The sequence below is a fragment of the Centruroides sculpturatus genome, unplaced genomic scaffold (assembly GCF_000671375.1).
Source record: "Centruroides sculpturatus isolate CEXI.00-Female unplaced genomic scaffold, Cexi_2.0 scaffold23, whole genome shotgun sequence".
Classification (NCBI taxonomy): Eukaryota; Metazoa; Arthropoda; class Arachnida; order Scorpiones; family Buthidae; genus Centruroides; species Centruroides sculpturatus.
This window is the reverse complement of record NW_019384313.1, coordinates 649339-665578: the sequence shown is the minus strand read 5'-3', so window position 1 is coordinate 665578 and position 16240 is coordinate 649339. Positions and strand designations below refer to the sequence as shown.

General features: G+C 27.8%; 1 protein-coding gene across 1 annotated transcript; it reads right to left on the bottom strand.

The window, feature by feature from the left end:
• Positions 1-2026: 2026 nt before the first annotated feature.
• On the bottom strand, positions 2027-14935 carry LOC111622575 (glycine-rich cell wall structural protein 1-like). Its single transcript, XM_023364993.1, has 3 exons — positions 14924-14935; positions 14152-14830; positions 2027-2727 (listed from the first exon to the last, which is right to left on the bottom strand). Exons 1-3 carry the CDS (start codon positions 14933-14935, stop codon positions 2027-2029), a joined length of 1392 nt encoding a protein of 463 aa, XP_023220761.1.
• Positions 14936-16240: the final 1305 nt, after the last annotated feature.

Below are 16240 nucleotides of genomic sequence, written 5' to 3'. Positions count from 1 at the left end.
GACGAAAAGTAAATTTGCATTATAGATTTTTCAAGCGTAATAATAATAATTTTAAAATAATAATTCAAAAATATGTAAAATTTATAATTTTGGATTAAAAAATAATAAAATAATAATTTTAATATATTTACGATTGTGAATTTTAAGTTATTATATATAAAAAATTTATAAAAATTTGTTTTATATGTAAAATAAATTACTGAAAAAGGATGAATACTTTAGAATAAATTTGAACTTTGACCTTTAGACTTATGAAACTTTTGCATTAAAATAAAAATAAATTAGAATTATATAAACAATATCCATTTATTAAAACTGTTTAACAGAATATAAATAATACAAATACAAATAAATAGAAATAGAAATCGTTATGTGTAAGTGCCAATTAGAAATCACAGCTTTTGAGTGTTCGATAAACAAAATAAGATGTATTACATAAATGCATGTATTATATCTTGTTTAATCTTATAAAGAACAAAATTAACAAGCCATATTGATGGTGGCGTATTTATTTATTTGTTTTATTTAGGTAGAGTTCAATAACATTCACAAAGTTTAAGTGGTTAAAAAATATTCTTCGATCAATCACGAACTTGTATTCACCTTTGACAATTACCATTTTTTTTTGTACGTATAACCCGCGGGTTATCTAAGTTTGAAATAAATTTAGAAAGGAATGCGGGTTATATGCCGATTTTAAATTATTATTACAAACTCACTCAAATGGAATAATGGTTGCTCCCATAGGTGCTAGGCAGTGGCGCGTTATTCTATGGACAGAAATGGCAATTGCCTGGGGTCCCCACTAACAGGGACCACAAACCTATTTTTTTTTTTAATAAGAAAATATTTTCCTAAAGAAATTCATCTGAAGAAAAATGTCTGAAATCAACGCTGTACATGGAGGCCCTTAATTCAACTTTGCATTGGCCCCATAAAACTATAAAGCGTTACCGGCAGGTATGAAAAGGTTTTATTTTCGTTTTACAAATTGTCTGACCGTCCATCGTATGTTATAGTCACGAAGATATGATACTTCTACTGTTGTTTCTTATTGTTTTCACAGATAAAATTACAGAAAAATCAACTTACCACCATTCTTATAAGCGAAAACAAACTCTTTAGAGTACGCTGTTAAATTATTTTTATATTTATTTTAATTCGCACATAAATATAGCCTCAAGAAAAAACATTAACAGAAAAATCTCACTATAAGATAAATTTATTTAAATATTAATTAATTTTTAGAAGTAAATTAAGAAAATTTCTATTGAAAACTTTGTATCGAAATATCAAATTACAAATGAAATAATTATTAAAAAAATAATAAGAAAATGAATAATTAGCAAGAGAATTTTGATATAAAAATTATTTTATAAATAAATACATTTAATTTTTATAAATCTTATAAAGTTCTGATATATNTAATCCTTTAACCTTAATTTTCTAATATTTTTCGTGTCGAATAATTAATTTAACATTGGATAATGAATTTATTTTTGTACATTGGTTCTTTTGAAGTTATAATGAATCCAGAGAAAATTCTTCTTTCATAAATTAAATTGAAAATTAATACTTTTGTATTTTTAGAACAAGAATTATAAATGAAGTATTATGAATTATAAAGCGCAATTATTTTTGTACGTCCTGTCTGAATGTTTATTTAGTTTCTATGTAAATTTAATTAATATAAAATATTCGTTTTTGTAAAATACTATATAATAATAAATTAAAAAGGCATAGAAGTTGGTAATATATACTTATTTCTTAGAAGAGTTGTATGAGTTAATAATGAATTACGTTTATCTAATTTATATTATAACGTATAAAATAAATAAATAACAAAAATATGGAAAATAATTTATTAATTATTTGACTTTCGATGATAAAAAAATGTTGTCAAAACATGAAAAATAAATTAACAACATCGGAATTCTTAATGATTTTAAATAAGATGAGTGGACTGAAAGATTGTGTGACGTCCACAAAAGGTAACAAAGACAGCAGCTTACAATGGTATTTTGGTCTAACCAACAAATGGTATACCAGCACCGCCAGTGCCACCGTGTCCAACGCCACCCTTTCCGGCTCCACCGATGATCTTTCCGAATTTTCCGAAAGAGTCGATGCTGGTACCGAAAGTATGATCGGCACCCTCTCCGTGTCCGGAGTGTCCGTATCCTCCGTATCCACCGAGAGCTCCCGCTCCTCCGTATCCCAATCCGGCTTCTCCTCCATAGGCACCACCGTGTTTGGCAGCTCCAGCGGCACCAAAACCGAGGCCGTATCCTCCCTTGGCACCACTGCCGTAATCCTGATTAAGGGCGAAGGTCTTCTCTTTGGTGACGGCTGTGGTATGTCCACCGGCGAACTTTCCTCCGAAAGCACCTTCCTTGCCTGCCAAACCGTGGATTCCTGCACCGGCTCCGTATCCACCTCCTGCACCGTGTTTGCCTACTCCGTGGATTCCGTAGCCCTTCAATCCACCGTATCCACCGGCGGCGTGTCCCAAACCTCCGTATGCTCCCTTGCCGTATCCGTGACCTCTGAGGGCTCCGAGTCCGTAGCCTCCTGCACCACCAAATCCACCATGTCCGACTCCTCCTAATCCCTGACCTCCGATGAAGGGAATTGCGAGAACGGGTGAAGTATCCAATTCTTCTTCATAATCATCAGCAGACACGGCTACGAAAGCAGCCAACAACAATACCTGGGTACATAAACACTCTGTTTAACACATTGCAACTCATGGTATAAACAATGTGAAACTAATAGCATTGTTTTTTGTTTTTTATAAATAAAAACATAGTTAACATATATTATAATTGATGCAATACTAAGAAGATTTTTCATCAAAACGTTATAAATTCAGCTATAAAAGTTATTCAAATGAATAAATCTTAATTAATTTATATTCGTTAAATGTTAAGTATAGCCCGTTATATCGAATTTCTCCGTTATATCGCATTCTGATCCGGTATATTGAAGTCATCATCATACGACACCATTCATTTTAAGGATTCAATTAACTCTATAGTTGTTTTTATGGTAAAATTGGTAAATATTTTGTTGTTTATTTATAATTTTAAGGTCATTTTTCAGCTTTATACTTAAAATTAATTATAATTAAGACTCTTCTACGTTAAAACCACATATAGAAGTAGTCCCTCGATATAACGAACATTCTCTACAAATCACGCTTATATTGAAAATGGACTGTAAATATTTTATAGAATTTTAAAATAAAATAAAATAATTAATTTATATTTTAATTTCATATTAATTAATCGATCCTTAAAATTATAATGTTTTTTAAATCACGAATAAATTTACAAATTTCATAATTTTTCAAATTTATTCTGCCATCTGGTGAATGATTCCTCCATTATTTTTAAAATAAATAAATTATTTTAAAAATTATATAATTACTTTCTCGTGTATATATATTATTTAATGTCAGCTTTAAAATAATTTCTATCGTATATCAATACTTAGTAATTTATATATGTTAGAAAGTAATTTATTATAATATTTTAGTTATTAAAGTAAAGGCGCATAAAACAATGCGAGAGAATTTTTAATTTAAAACTCAAAGAGACGATTCTTCAATGTCATTCTTTACTTGTACAAAAACTTCTTTTACAAGATGGCTATAATTAAAGAGATGCTTCTTCGTGCTTCACAATGTAAACTAAAGTTTGACGAAAAGTAAATTTGCGAGAAGCAATTTCTCTTGTCCTGTACACGAAAATTACTTCTAAAAGTCCTCATCCGTTACATAAAAATCTTTCTTTCCTTCATATAAATTATATTTATGAGAGTTCGAATGATTTTCTAACATTTGTCAATCTGTAAATTTGTAATAACAATTATAATAATTATTATAATTGCATCCTTTATGGAGGTGTATAGTCTTTTATGGATTGGAGTGGTTAATATAATTTAGTTAATTGTTATTATTATTATTATGGGATAGAACATACTCAAGTGTCTAGGATAAAGAAAGGAAGAGAGTGAGAGGATGAGAGAGAAGATGAGACTCGTTTTTACAATTTGTTTCTTAAAGATTCTTAATTTAAAAAATGAAAATTTTCCATTTCCACAATTTAGCTGATTTTTTTAAATTAATTATTGTAAAATTTTAGAATCAATTCATAAATTTATTATCTGTATAATTCCTTTAAAGTATATATAAACTTAAGTTTTACATTTATGAAAATAAATACAATTTAAACTTTATAAAAAAATGTTTTTTCGGTTCTTTCGTAAATATTATTTATATTTGTGTAAAAAAAAAGTTAATTTTTTACCAAGTATTACCAAGAGTATTTCTTCTCAAGAGATTTCTTTATTTCTGAAAACTTCTATCCTATAGTAAATTTCCTCTCTTCTATTGGGAACTCTTTAAAAGAGTTTAAACTTTAAACATTTTTTAGTTTGATCCTCAGGAAATTATTATTCATTTGTCGAAATGGAGATGTGTATACTATTAAACCACAATACTCTGTTATAGGTTTATAAGATTATGAGCTCAATCAAATTGTGACTCTATCTAAGATTTCTTCTCACGAAACAGAAAAAATCTTAGTTAAAAGTTTCTTATAAGTAATTCTAAGAAAGTAAAATTTTAGAAATTAAACAAGAAAATAAATAATTATAATAAGAATTTAATTATTTCGTGAAGATCCGTCCATAAAGAACGAAATCAAAGTGACATATTTTTAGACTCTACTCGTTGAAGTGTATATTTGAAATCCTTTATCCTGTTGTTTTGATGGAATTTCCATAATAATATTCTTTGTAAACAAAGACTATTATTATGGTAATTCCTGTGAAAGTCTGAGCTGATATAAGGTTGATCCATTTAAGAATTATAATTTTATAATCTAGTTTATATATATTGTATTTATATTTCATTATAATAAATGTATAGTTATATTATACCAAAGTATTCATTAAAGTGATATAAGTGTGTTATGAGAATCTCGTATACAAATTATAACGATATATAATGTAATTATGTAGATATTCCAAACGATGTAATATGTTACTTTACAAAGCTTATAAACTAAATCTTATTGTTTCAATCTTAATTTATTTAATTTAATAAAACACTAATAATGTAATATCTTATATATAATAGTATATTTTTTATATCAGTAAATTGCCAAAATTATAAAATTAATTATTTTAAATTTTAATTCTATAATTTTCGTAAATTGTAGAATTAAAATTTACTAATTTGCTTTACTTTCCTGGCTCTGTTATATATAACAGAAGTAAATTACGGTGATCGGTCAAAAATGACCCCTAAGATTTTCACATTTTTGGACTCAGGGGACCTTGAAACGCCGAGAAATAGAGAGAGAGAGAGAAAAAAAAAGGGGTTTATATATATATGGATGGATGGATGTTACTGTGTATGTGAGGATGGAACGATTTTGTTCACCCTGTTTGAAGCTTAATAACTCCTGTACTTTTTATCAAATATTTCTTAAAATTTGCAGGGATGTTTGAGTATTAGAGCGATTGATGTTGTTAAAGTTTGATGATTAAAGGTCGACGGGGTGGGGAGATATCGTATCTCGAATATGGTCGGATTTAATGACTATTTTATTCGTTATTAGCATCCCTACCCTCAAAATTAAGCTTTTTGTTACTTTATTATAATTAAAAATATAAAAAGTTTTTAAAAATAAAATATCATAAGAGATGGTGCCACAGTAATTTTAAATATTGCAGGGAAAGATAAGCAACCCATTGCTAACGTTTTTTACTCTTTTTGTCCAGTGGGCAGGTTAAAAATTGAAAGAGGGGACCTTCTGGTACCACTCGTAGGTATAACCAAGAAGGTAGGACAGAACGGAAGGTAGGAGAATTGCGAAGAGTAGGGAATGAAATTGGGGCAGGAAACGGTGGGAGCTCATGACGCCTGCATCTCATTTATTTATAAATAAACAAAATACAAAATAGATACATTAAACAGTGTAACGGTAAAACAACACAATGTAGAAATTTACAAAATTGTTGACTCACGGTAGAGCGGATCCTTAGCCTTTTGGTCAAATGATATACGTAGAATGTTTCTTGACTTTAATAATAATAATAAGTCTGAAAGATTTTTATATGTAAAAAGATATTATAGGGATAAAATCAATAAGTATCCCTAAGTTTTCTCCGAATTCGAGAAAAAAATCCCCAGCCTCTTGAAGCCCCGTATCCAAGCCAACAATGAAAGCTATAGGGTCAGATCACCCCCGAAAAATTTTCGGGTTTATTCCCCACCGCTTGGATTCGTTCGATCCAGGAACCTCCCAGACGAATAAGATGACATCTTAACCGCCTCCTCATCCGGCCGAGTTTACAATATTTAATTTAAAACTCAAAGAGACGATTCTTCAATGTCATTCTTTACTTGTACAAAAACTTCTTTTACAAGATGGCTATAATTAAAGAGATGCTTCTTCGTGCTTCACAATGTAAACTAAAGTTTGACGAAAAGTAAATTTGCGAGAAGCAATTTCTCTTGTCCTGTACACGAAAATTACTCCTAAAAATCCTCATCCGTTACATAAAAATCTTTCTTTCCTTCATATAAATTATATTTATGAGAGTTCGAATGATTTTCTAACATTTGTCAATCTGTAAATTTGTAATAACAATTATAATAATTATTATAATTGCATCCTTTATGGAGGTGTATAGTCTTTTATGGATTGGAGTGGTTAATATAATTTAGTTAATTGTTATTATTATTATTATGGGATAGAACATACTCAAGTGTCTAGGATAAAGAAAGGAAGAGAGTGAGAGGATGAGAGAGAAGATGAGACTCGTTTTTACAATTTGTTTCTTAAAGATTCTTAATTTAAAAAATGAAAATTTTCCATTTCCACAATTTAGCTGATTTTTTTAAATTAATTATTGTAAAATTTTAGAATCAATTCATAAATTTATTATCTGTATAATTCCTTTAAAGTATATATAAACTTAAGTTTTACATTTATGAAAATAAATACAATTTAAACTTTATAAAAAAATGTTTTTTCGGTTCTTTCGTAAATCACAGATATATATACTTTAATAATATAGATATTGAACGACGTATAAACGATTACTGTAAGAAGAACTCGTAAATATGTCAAGCCATTTTATTCAAAAGAAGTAAGAAAATTTAACTTTATATAATCAGAAACGTAGATAAATTTTCTTTTCTTTTCTTTTTCTTTTCTTTTTTTTAAAGAGTATATGTAAAGTGTGGATTAAGATTTATTAAAAGAAAACTTTTGCCGAAAATTATAAGATCAGAATGATTTATAACACGAATTCAACATGCAATAGTTCTTCAATGATTCATTCAGATTTGTCCTATTTGACTGGCTTCAATTAATGGTAATATGATGAATCGTTTCTCCATAATTTTTACTGAGAGTCAGTTAAAAGATGAATATGCGATGTTCTAATCTTCTCTAGTTCTTAAGTTGGAAAGTGGAACACACGGAATTCACTTCATACATCATCTATAAACTATCTGGCGTTATAAAAAAACACAGACTAGGAACATGACACGAGTGAAGAAAGACAATAACTTTGGGAATAGCTTATTGTGTCCTGTCAGGTAATACGTCTACTTCTATCTTCGAAAATTTTTGGTAAATTTCAAAAATATGATAAAAATTTTCAATAGTAAAAGTGGAAATTTCAAAATTCTTAACACTTCTTCATAGGTTTTTTCTCCCTCTCTAAAATAATTTTCTAATAAATTATCTTTAAAATCGGTTCTGAAAAAATAAAAATATTTAAATGAATGAAAAGATAAATAATTTTTAGGTATTTTTATATTTAAAGTAAAAAAATATGTTTAAAGATTATTAAAGAACAAGAGTATGGAACAACAATGTATCGGAACGTTATACACAAACACACCCTTCTTACTTATAAATTAATACTATAAACATATGTAAAATAAACATTGTTTTTATTAATTTATGATATTTATTTATAACATTTTATTATATTTTTTTAATTATTTATTTTTAAAAAAACAACACATGACGAAGATTTGTCTTATTATGGACTTCTATAGCATCACTTATTAAACTAGAATACTATGAAATAAATAATAGATTTCACTTATTTTTATTATATAAGTAAAAATAAATAAATAAATAAATTAAACAAATAAAATTGTTGAGATATATAAATACGATTGGTGAATAAATAATTATATTTATTGAAGAAAACAAGAAAATAGAGTATACGTGAGGATGCCCTGCGAATATTTTGAGGAATAAAATACTAAAAAGGTATAAACAATGTGAAACTAATAGCATTGTTTTTTGTTTTTTATAAATAAAAACATAGTTAACATATATTATAATTGATGCAATACTAAGAAGATTTTTCATCAAAACGTTATAAATTCAGCTATAAAAGTTATTCAAATGAATAAATCTTAATTAATTTATATTCGTTAAATGTTAAGTATAGCCCGTTATATCGAATTTCTCCGTTATATCGCATTCTGATCCGGTATATTGAAGTCATCATCATACGACACCATTCATTTTAAGGATTCAATTAACTCTATAGTTGTTTTTATGGTAAAATTGGTAAATATTTTGTTGTTTATTTATAATTTTAAGGTCATTTTTCAGCTTTATACTTAAAATTAATTATAATTAAGACTCTTCTACGTTAAAACCACATATAGAAGTAGTCCCTCGATATAACGAACATTCTCTACAAATCACGCTTATATTGAAAATGGACTGTAAATATTTTATAGAATTTTAAAATAAAATAAAATAATTAATTTATATTTTAATTTCATATTAATTAATCGATCCTTAAAATTATAATGTTTTTTAAATCACGAATAAATTTACAAATTTCATAATTTTTCAAATTTATTCTGCCATCTGGTGAATGATTCCTCCATTATTTTTAAAATAAATAAATTATTTTAAAAATTATATAATTACTTTCTCGTGTATATATATTATTTAATGTCAGCTTTAAAATAATTTCTATCGTATATCAATACTTAGTAATTTATATATGTTAGAAAGTAATTTATTATAATATTTTAGTTATTAAAGTAAAGGCGCATAAAACAATGCGAGAGAATTTTTAATTTAAAACTCAAAGAGACGATTCTTCAATGTCATTCTTTACTTGTACAAAAACTTCTTTTACAAGATGGCTATAATTAAAGAGATGCTTCTTCGTGCTTCACAATGTAAACTAAAGTTTGACGAAAAGTAAATTTGCGAGAAGCAATTTCTCTTGTCCTGTACACGAAAATTACTTCTAAAAGTCCTCATCCGTTACATAAAAATCTTTCTTTCCTTCATATAAATTATATTTATGAGAGTTCGAATGATTTTCTAACATTTGTCAATCTGTAAATTTGTAATAACAATTATAATAATTATTATAATTGCATCCTTTATGGAGGTGTATAGTCTTTTATGGATTGGAGTGGTTAATATAATTTAGTTAATTGTTATTATTATTATTATGGGATAGAACATACTCAAGTGTCTAGGATAAAGAAAGGAAGAGAGTGAGAGGATGAGAGAGAAGATGAGACTCGTTTTTACAATTTGTTTCTTAAAGATTCTTAATTTAAAAAATGAAAATTTTCCATTTCCACAATTTAGCTGATTTTTTTAAATTAATTATTGTAAAATTTTAGAATCAATTCATAAATTTATTATCTGTATAATTCCTTTAAAGTATATATAAACTTAAGTTTTACATTTATGAAAATAAATACAATTTAAACTTTATAAAAAAATGTTTTTTCGGTTCTTTCGTAAATATTATTTATATTTGTGTAAAAAAAAAGTTAATTTTTTACCAAGTATTACCAAGAGTATTTCTTCTCAAGAGATTTCTTTATTTCTGAAAACTTCTATCCTATAGTAAATTTCCTCTCTTCTATTGGGAACTCTTTAAAAGAGTTTAAACTTTAAACATTTTTTAGTTTGATCCTCAGGAAATTATTATTCATTTGTCGAAATGGAGATGTGTATACTATTAAACCACAATACTCTGTTATAGGTTTATAAGATTATGAGCTCAATCAAATTGTGACTCTATCTAAGATTTCTTCTCACGAAACAGAAAAAATCTTAGTTAAAAGTTTCTTATAAGTAATTCTAAGAAAGTAAAATTTTAGAAATTAAACAAGAAAATAAATAATTATAATAAGAATTTAATTATTTCGTGAAGATCCGTCCATAAAGAACGAAATCAAAGTGACATATTTTTAGACTCTACTCGTTGAAGTGTATATTTGAAATCCTTTATCCTGTTGTTTTGATGGAATTTCCATAATAATATTCTTTGTAAACAAAGACTATTATTATGGTAATTCCTGTGAAAGTCTGAGCTGATATAAGGTTGATCCATTTAAGAATTATAATTTTATAATCTAGTTTATATATATTGTATTTATATTTCATTATAATAAATGTATAGTTANCAAAGTGTCTGAAGTCAAAAACTGTAAAAGTCTTGGGGGGCATTTTTTGATCGATGCCATACTTTCCCTCTCTTATATATAACAGCCGGGAAAGAAAAAAATATAATATGAATAATATGAATCAGATTATATACTTGAGGGTTCAAAAATTGTTTATAATATTACACATTTAGTGTTGTATAAATTGGTTTAGTTTAGTGAGAACGCAACACTTAAGCGCTCTGCCAAGGAGGAATGCCTCACGAGAGAAGCTTCTACTTGAAACTGGCCCCTATTTAGGTATTAGACAGGTGAAGAAAACTGGCCCTTATTTAAGTGTTTATTTGAAACTGTTTCCAATTTAGGTAGGAGATACGTGAAGGAAACTGGCACTTATTTGGACGTTACAGACGTGAAGAACATCTGGATAACTTCACGTGGCCAACTCGTTGGCGAGGCTCGAATCCATGACCAACTGCCAGTGTTCAATTTATTGCTTTATTCATTGCATATTAAAGTGTATATAAATAGATTTTATTTAATAAATTTATTCTGAAAGATACATTTTAAATATGAATTTTATTTAAAATTTTTTTGGGGAGACGTTCACATGTCGACTCATCGGCATACTTTTATACAGTTTGAAGAAAGTAATTAACAAGAGAATTTAGTAATTGAATACTTTAATTAATCAGGTGTTCCTTTAAAATTCTCTAATATTTTCCTTAAATGTTATATATTACATAACATGAAAAGATTCAAAACTAAAAATTTTATAGTCTATTTTAAATGATTATAAAATTATTTTAAATAAAAGTAACGATTAAATTAAAAAAAACATTAAATATTTTCTAATTATATTTTTAATAAACAATTATTTTAATGTTTAAATTTTAATTTAATATTGGAAACTTATGATCAACTAACGAGAATTTATATATAATTTATTCTGTGACAATATAATTTATTTGTGATAATTTTGATTCTAAACATACGAATACATATGAATATATAATCGAGAAATGGCGAAATAATTTAATAATTGTTATATAATTTATTATCTAATTATAAAGATAGGAAAATTTCTGGTCATAATTCTTTAAACCGTCGTAAAATAATTATTTTTAAGTTTTATATTAATGGAATTTTAATATTGATTTTAGAATTAAAGATAAGGATGTAAATTATATTAATAATTTAAAGAATAATTTAATTGGGGAATAAAGTTGGAAAAAATTAAATTTATTATTTAATTTTTTAATATAATTTGAAATGGGAATTCTTCTGTAGTACCAAAATAAAAAATTCAAGTAATGAAGTCTGTTTTCTAAGTTGGAGTCACTATAATTGATGAGATTAAATTGGTGAAATTTTATAAAAACAATATAAACAACGCTTAATTTACTTGTTTATTGATTTATTTTATATAAATCTTAAAGACGATGTCTCTTAGGAAGGCCTTTAACAAACAGCTACAGTAACAAACAATACAAAATAAAAGACAAATGGCTAAATTAGTGTTGGTACGATACCCGATGCAGTATATTTTTTCTTATTTTATATACAAGAACTCATTAATATCAAGAAAAACTGAATAAATTCTATATGAATATCTTTCAGACAGCGTTAATATGCATTAAAAAACATCAAGGATAATTTCTAGAGAGGCTCCGTTTGCAGGATTTTTAAGTGTGGGGATTTTATAAAATAAACATTTTTTTTAAACATAATTTTATAATATAGATATATAGAATAAAACAATACACTAGACTAAGCAGGAACTCTCCATTTAGAAACAGGAGAGGAGTTTACCCCTTAAGGGAAAAAAATATAAGGAGCTTCAACATAAGGAGGAACAGAAGTTTAATACTGTCCAAATGGAAAGGATAAACCGTTGTTCAGTTTTCTTTAACAGGTTGTGAGAAAATTAACCGCCCAAAACCTCCTGTATACAGCATTGTTTCTAGTACTATAAGAGCAGTAATCCAGCATGCCGGATAGCCGTGGTTAAGTACTCAATCTGTCGTTCTGGAGAATCCAAGATCGAATTAGGAAACCATCCACGAAAAACGTAAGGGATTTTTTGAGGGTGGTCTCTCTCAAATATGTTCTGTCTCTCACTCCTGCCACTCACCATAGGTCTAACCAAACCAACAATGAGCCTGAAAAAGGCTTTTTTTAGTGTCTACAGGAAGGAAAGAGTCCAAAAAATATTAATTTAAAAGACATTAAATATAAAAAATATAATTTATTAATATATTTTAATCGAAAAAATATTCTCTGACATTGCTTGATATTTTTTTATATTCTTAAAAATATATCAACAATACTCTTCTATCCATAATATAAACACTGTAAATTTCCAATATAATTTTTAATTGGTTATTTCTTTATAATCGATACTAAATTTATTAAATTGTATAAATTGAAGTAATATAAATTCTTGGCATTTTTTTTTCTTAAATCTAGAAAAATCTTAGCAATTGGCAAAGTTCAATTGAAGAAAATGAAAGTTTGTTGTCGTTCCTGATCACATCCCCTTTATTAAATGGAATCGTGTCTTATAAAGTCAAGATATAAATTCTCATAAACTTACCTTCCTTACTATAAGAAAAAAATGTTCTGTTATTGTTTCCACTTCTTTACTCTTAACATCTAATGATTTATCTGATACTGTGCTCACAAACTTCGTTCATATCTCACTCAATTATTACTTAATATCTATTTTTGAAACCATAAATGCATATTTAAACATATATTATTTTCTTCTAAGCTATAGTTATTTTAATAAACTTAATAATCCTTCAGGAATTGTAATTACAATAATCTTTAAGTTGAATCTTCTAGTATAATAATCAATTCTTATCGAGAATTATATGAATAAAAACTAATTTATAATTTATAAAATTAATTGTTTAAATCATATTTTAAGATATAATAATTAATAAAAATAAATTTATTTTTATGGATTTTTATCAGTAGACAAATATAAAAAGTAAATTCATAATAAGAAAATTATAAATTTATTGGAATATATTATTTTTATATAATTTATAGTTTAATAATTTAAATTATAATCCTTTAACCTTAATTTTCTAATATTTTTCGTGTCGAATAATTAATTTAACATTGGATAATGAATTTATTTTTGTACATTGGTTCTTTTGAAGTTATAATGAATCCAGAGAAAATTCTTCTTTCATAAATTAAATTGAAAATTAATACTTTTGTATTTTTAGAACAAGAATTATAAATGAAGTATTATGAATTATAAAGCGCAATTATTTTTGTACGTCCTGTCTGAATGTTTATTTAGTTTCTATGTAAATTTAATTAATATAAAATATTCGTTTTTGTAAAATACTATATAATAATAAATTAAAAAGGCATAGAAGTTGGTAATATATACTTATTTCTTAGAAGAGTTGTATGAGTTAATAATGAATTACGTTTATCTAATTTATATTATAACGTATAAAATAAATAAATAACAAAAATATGGAAAATAATTTATTAATTATTTGACTTTCGATGATAAAAAAATGTTGTCAAAACATGAAAAATAAATTAACAACATCGGAATTCTTAATGATTTTAAATAAGATGAGTGGACTGAAAGATTGTGTGACGTCCACAAAAGGTAACAAAGACAGCAGCTTACAATGGTATTTTGGTCTAACCAACAAATGGTATACCAGCACCGCCAGTGCCACCGTGTCCAACGCCACCCTTTCCGGCTCCACCGATGATCTTTCCGAATTTTCCGAAAGAGTCGATGCTGGTACCGAAAGTATGATCGGCACCCTCTCCGTGTCCGGAGTGTCCGTATCCTCCGTATCCACCGAGAGCTCCCGCTCCTCCGTATCCCAATCCGGCTTCTCCTCCATAGGCACCACCGTGTTTGGCAGCTCCAGCGGCACCAAAACCGAGGCCGTATCCTCCCTTGGCACCACTGCCGTAATCCTGATTAAGGGCGAAGGTCTTCTCTTTGGTGACGGCTGTGGTATGTCCACCGGCGAACTTTCCTCCGAAAGCACCTTCCTTGCCTGCCAAACCGTGGATTCCTGCACCGGCTCCGTATCCACCTCCTGCACCGTGTTTGCCTACTCCGTGGATTCCGTAGCCCTTCAATCCACCGTATCCACCGGCGGCGTGTCCCAAACCACCGTATGCTCCCTTGCCGTATCCGTGACCTCTGAGGGCTCCGAGTCCGTAGCCTCCTGCACCACCAAATCCACCATGTCCGACTCCTCCTAATCCCTGACCTCCGATGAAGGGAATTGCGAGAACGGGTGAAGTATCCAATTCTTCTTCATAATCATCAGCAGACACGGCTACGAAAGCAGCCAACAACAATACCTGGGTACATAAACACTCTGTTTAACACATTGCAACTCATAGAAGGAATCAAACACAACCAAGAATATATAAATGATAGCTTTTTATACTCACCAAACACTTCATATTTCTCTTGGTTTTCGAGGACTGAATGCTTTGTACAATGCCAGACGACGCTTATATAGTACTAGACCTGTTTTTTATTTATGATATATAAAATAGTTTTTTCGATAGAACCAGTGCGATATCTGGTTCGACCATCTGATTGACACTTCGACTTACTAAGGTGAAAGGTCTTGATTGGTCGGTGTGTAGTGTGGTAATCGTAGCGTAACTGGATCAGAGACACCTCACTTTTTACAAAAAAACAGTCAGGAAGAGATTGTAAAAAATTGTTCAACCTCGAATTGCTTAGAAATTACCAGAAGTACTGCCCCACATTTTCTTTAGGGTGTAGATTTCTGTGTCGTTTGATTGAGAACGACCTGGAGGTTTACTTTCACCGACTGACCGATTTTCCTGATTCTTACCTTTCACTTTATTTCTTTATAATTCGTTTATTTGAAAAGTAAGAAGTTTATATTTGTTACAGGTGTATTTACAACACAAAAATTACTTCATTTAACCATTTAAACGCTACGCATTCACAACGTAACTCACTTAAACAACGAGCGATCTAGTGCGTGTTATACAACGAAATTCGCAGAAATTATGATTTTAATCATCATTAACTGTATACGTACAGTTAATGATAATTAAGATTTCTGTTGAATATTACTTTTAAATATTTTATCGAAGGTACAGTACAGGTGTTTTAACTGTTCACGAAACGATAATTTCTCTCCGTTCTAATGAATAATAAAGCAATAAATTGAAGTTAAACATTAAATTTAAATATAACACGAATAATAAAGCGAAGTTTTTTATGTTTATATCGATTTCTCTTTATAAAGATATCGAAACACATCGACTGAAATAACCTAATTTATCTTAAAATAAAAAGGGTCGTTCGATTTTTCCTATCAAACATGGAAAACTAGTTTTCTAGATCTGTCGAATTGCAGTCGTTATTCATTATCCACATGTCATTATAATAAAGAAAGTTTAAGCTTCGTTTGATATATAAACTGCATATGTCACTAGAATATATTCGAGTAGAAAAATCGCATTCTATTTTTATTGCAAATTCAATGAGGCATTCAATTAATGTAACTTTATATATACATACATACATATATATGATGTTTGAATAATAATGCAATAACATTTTGACTCTATAAATCCAAATAAACTTCCTTTCCAATCATAAGGTATAAAATTATATTATATATATATATACATTTCTATTCATCTAACATTCATTCTTTTCTTGCAATCGCAACCCTGAATACTCAAAATGATTTGATATTGAATATTTTATACTTTTTTTTT

Coding starts and splice junctions, on each gene's coding strand:
- LOC111622575 (XM_023364993.1), bottom strand. Junction 2,728..14,151: donor TGCTGGTATACCATTTGTTG/GTTAGACCAAAA, acceptor TGTGTTAAACAG/AGTGTTTATGTACCCAGGTA.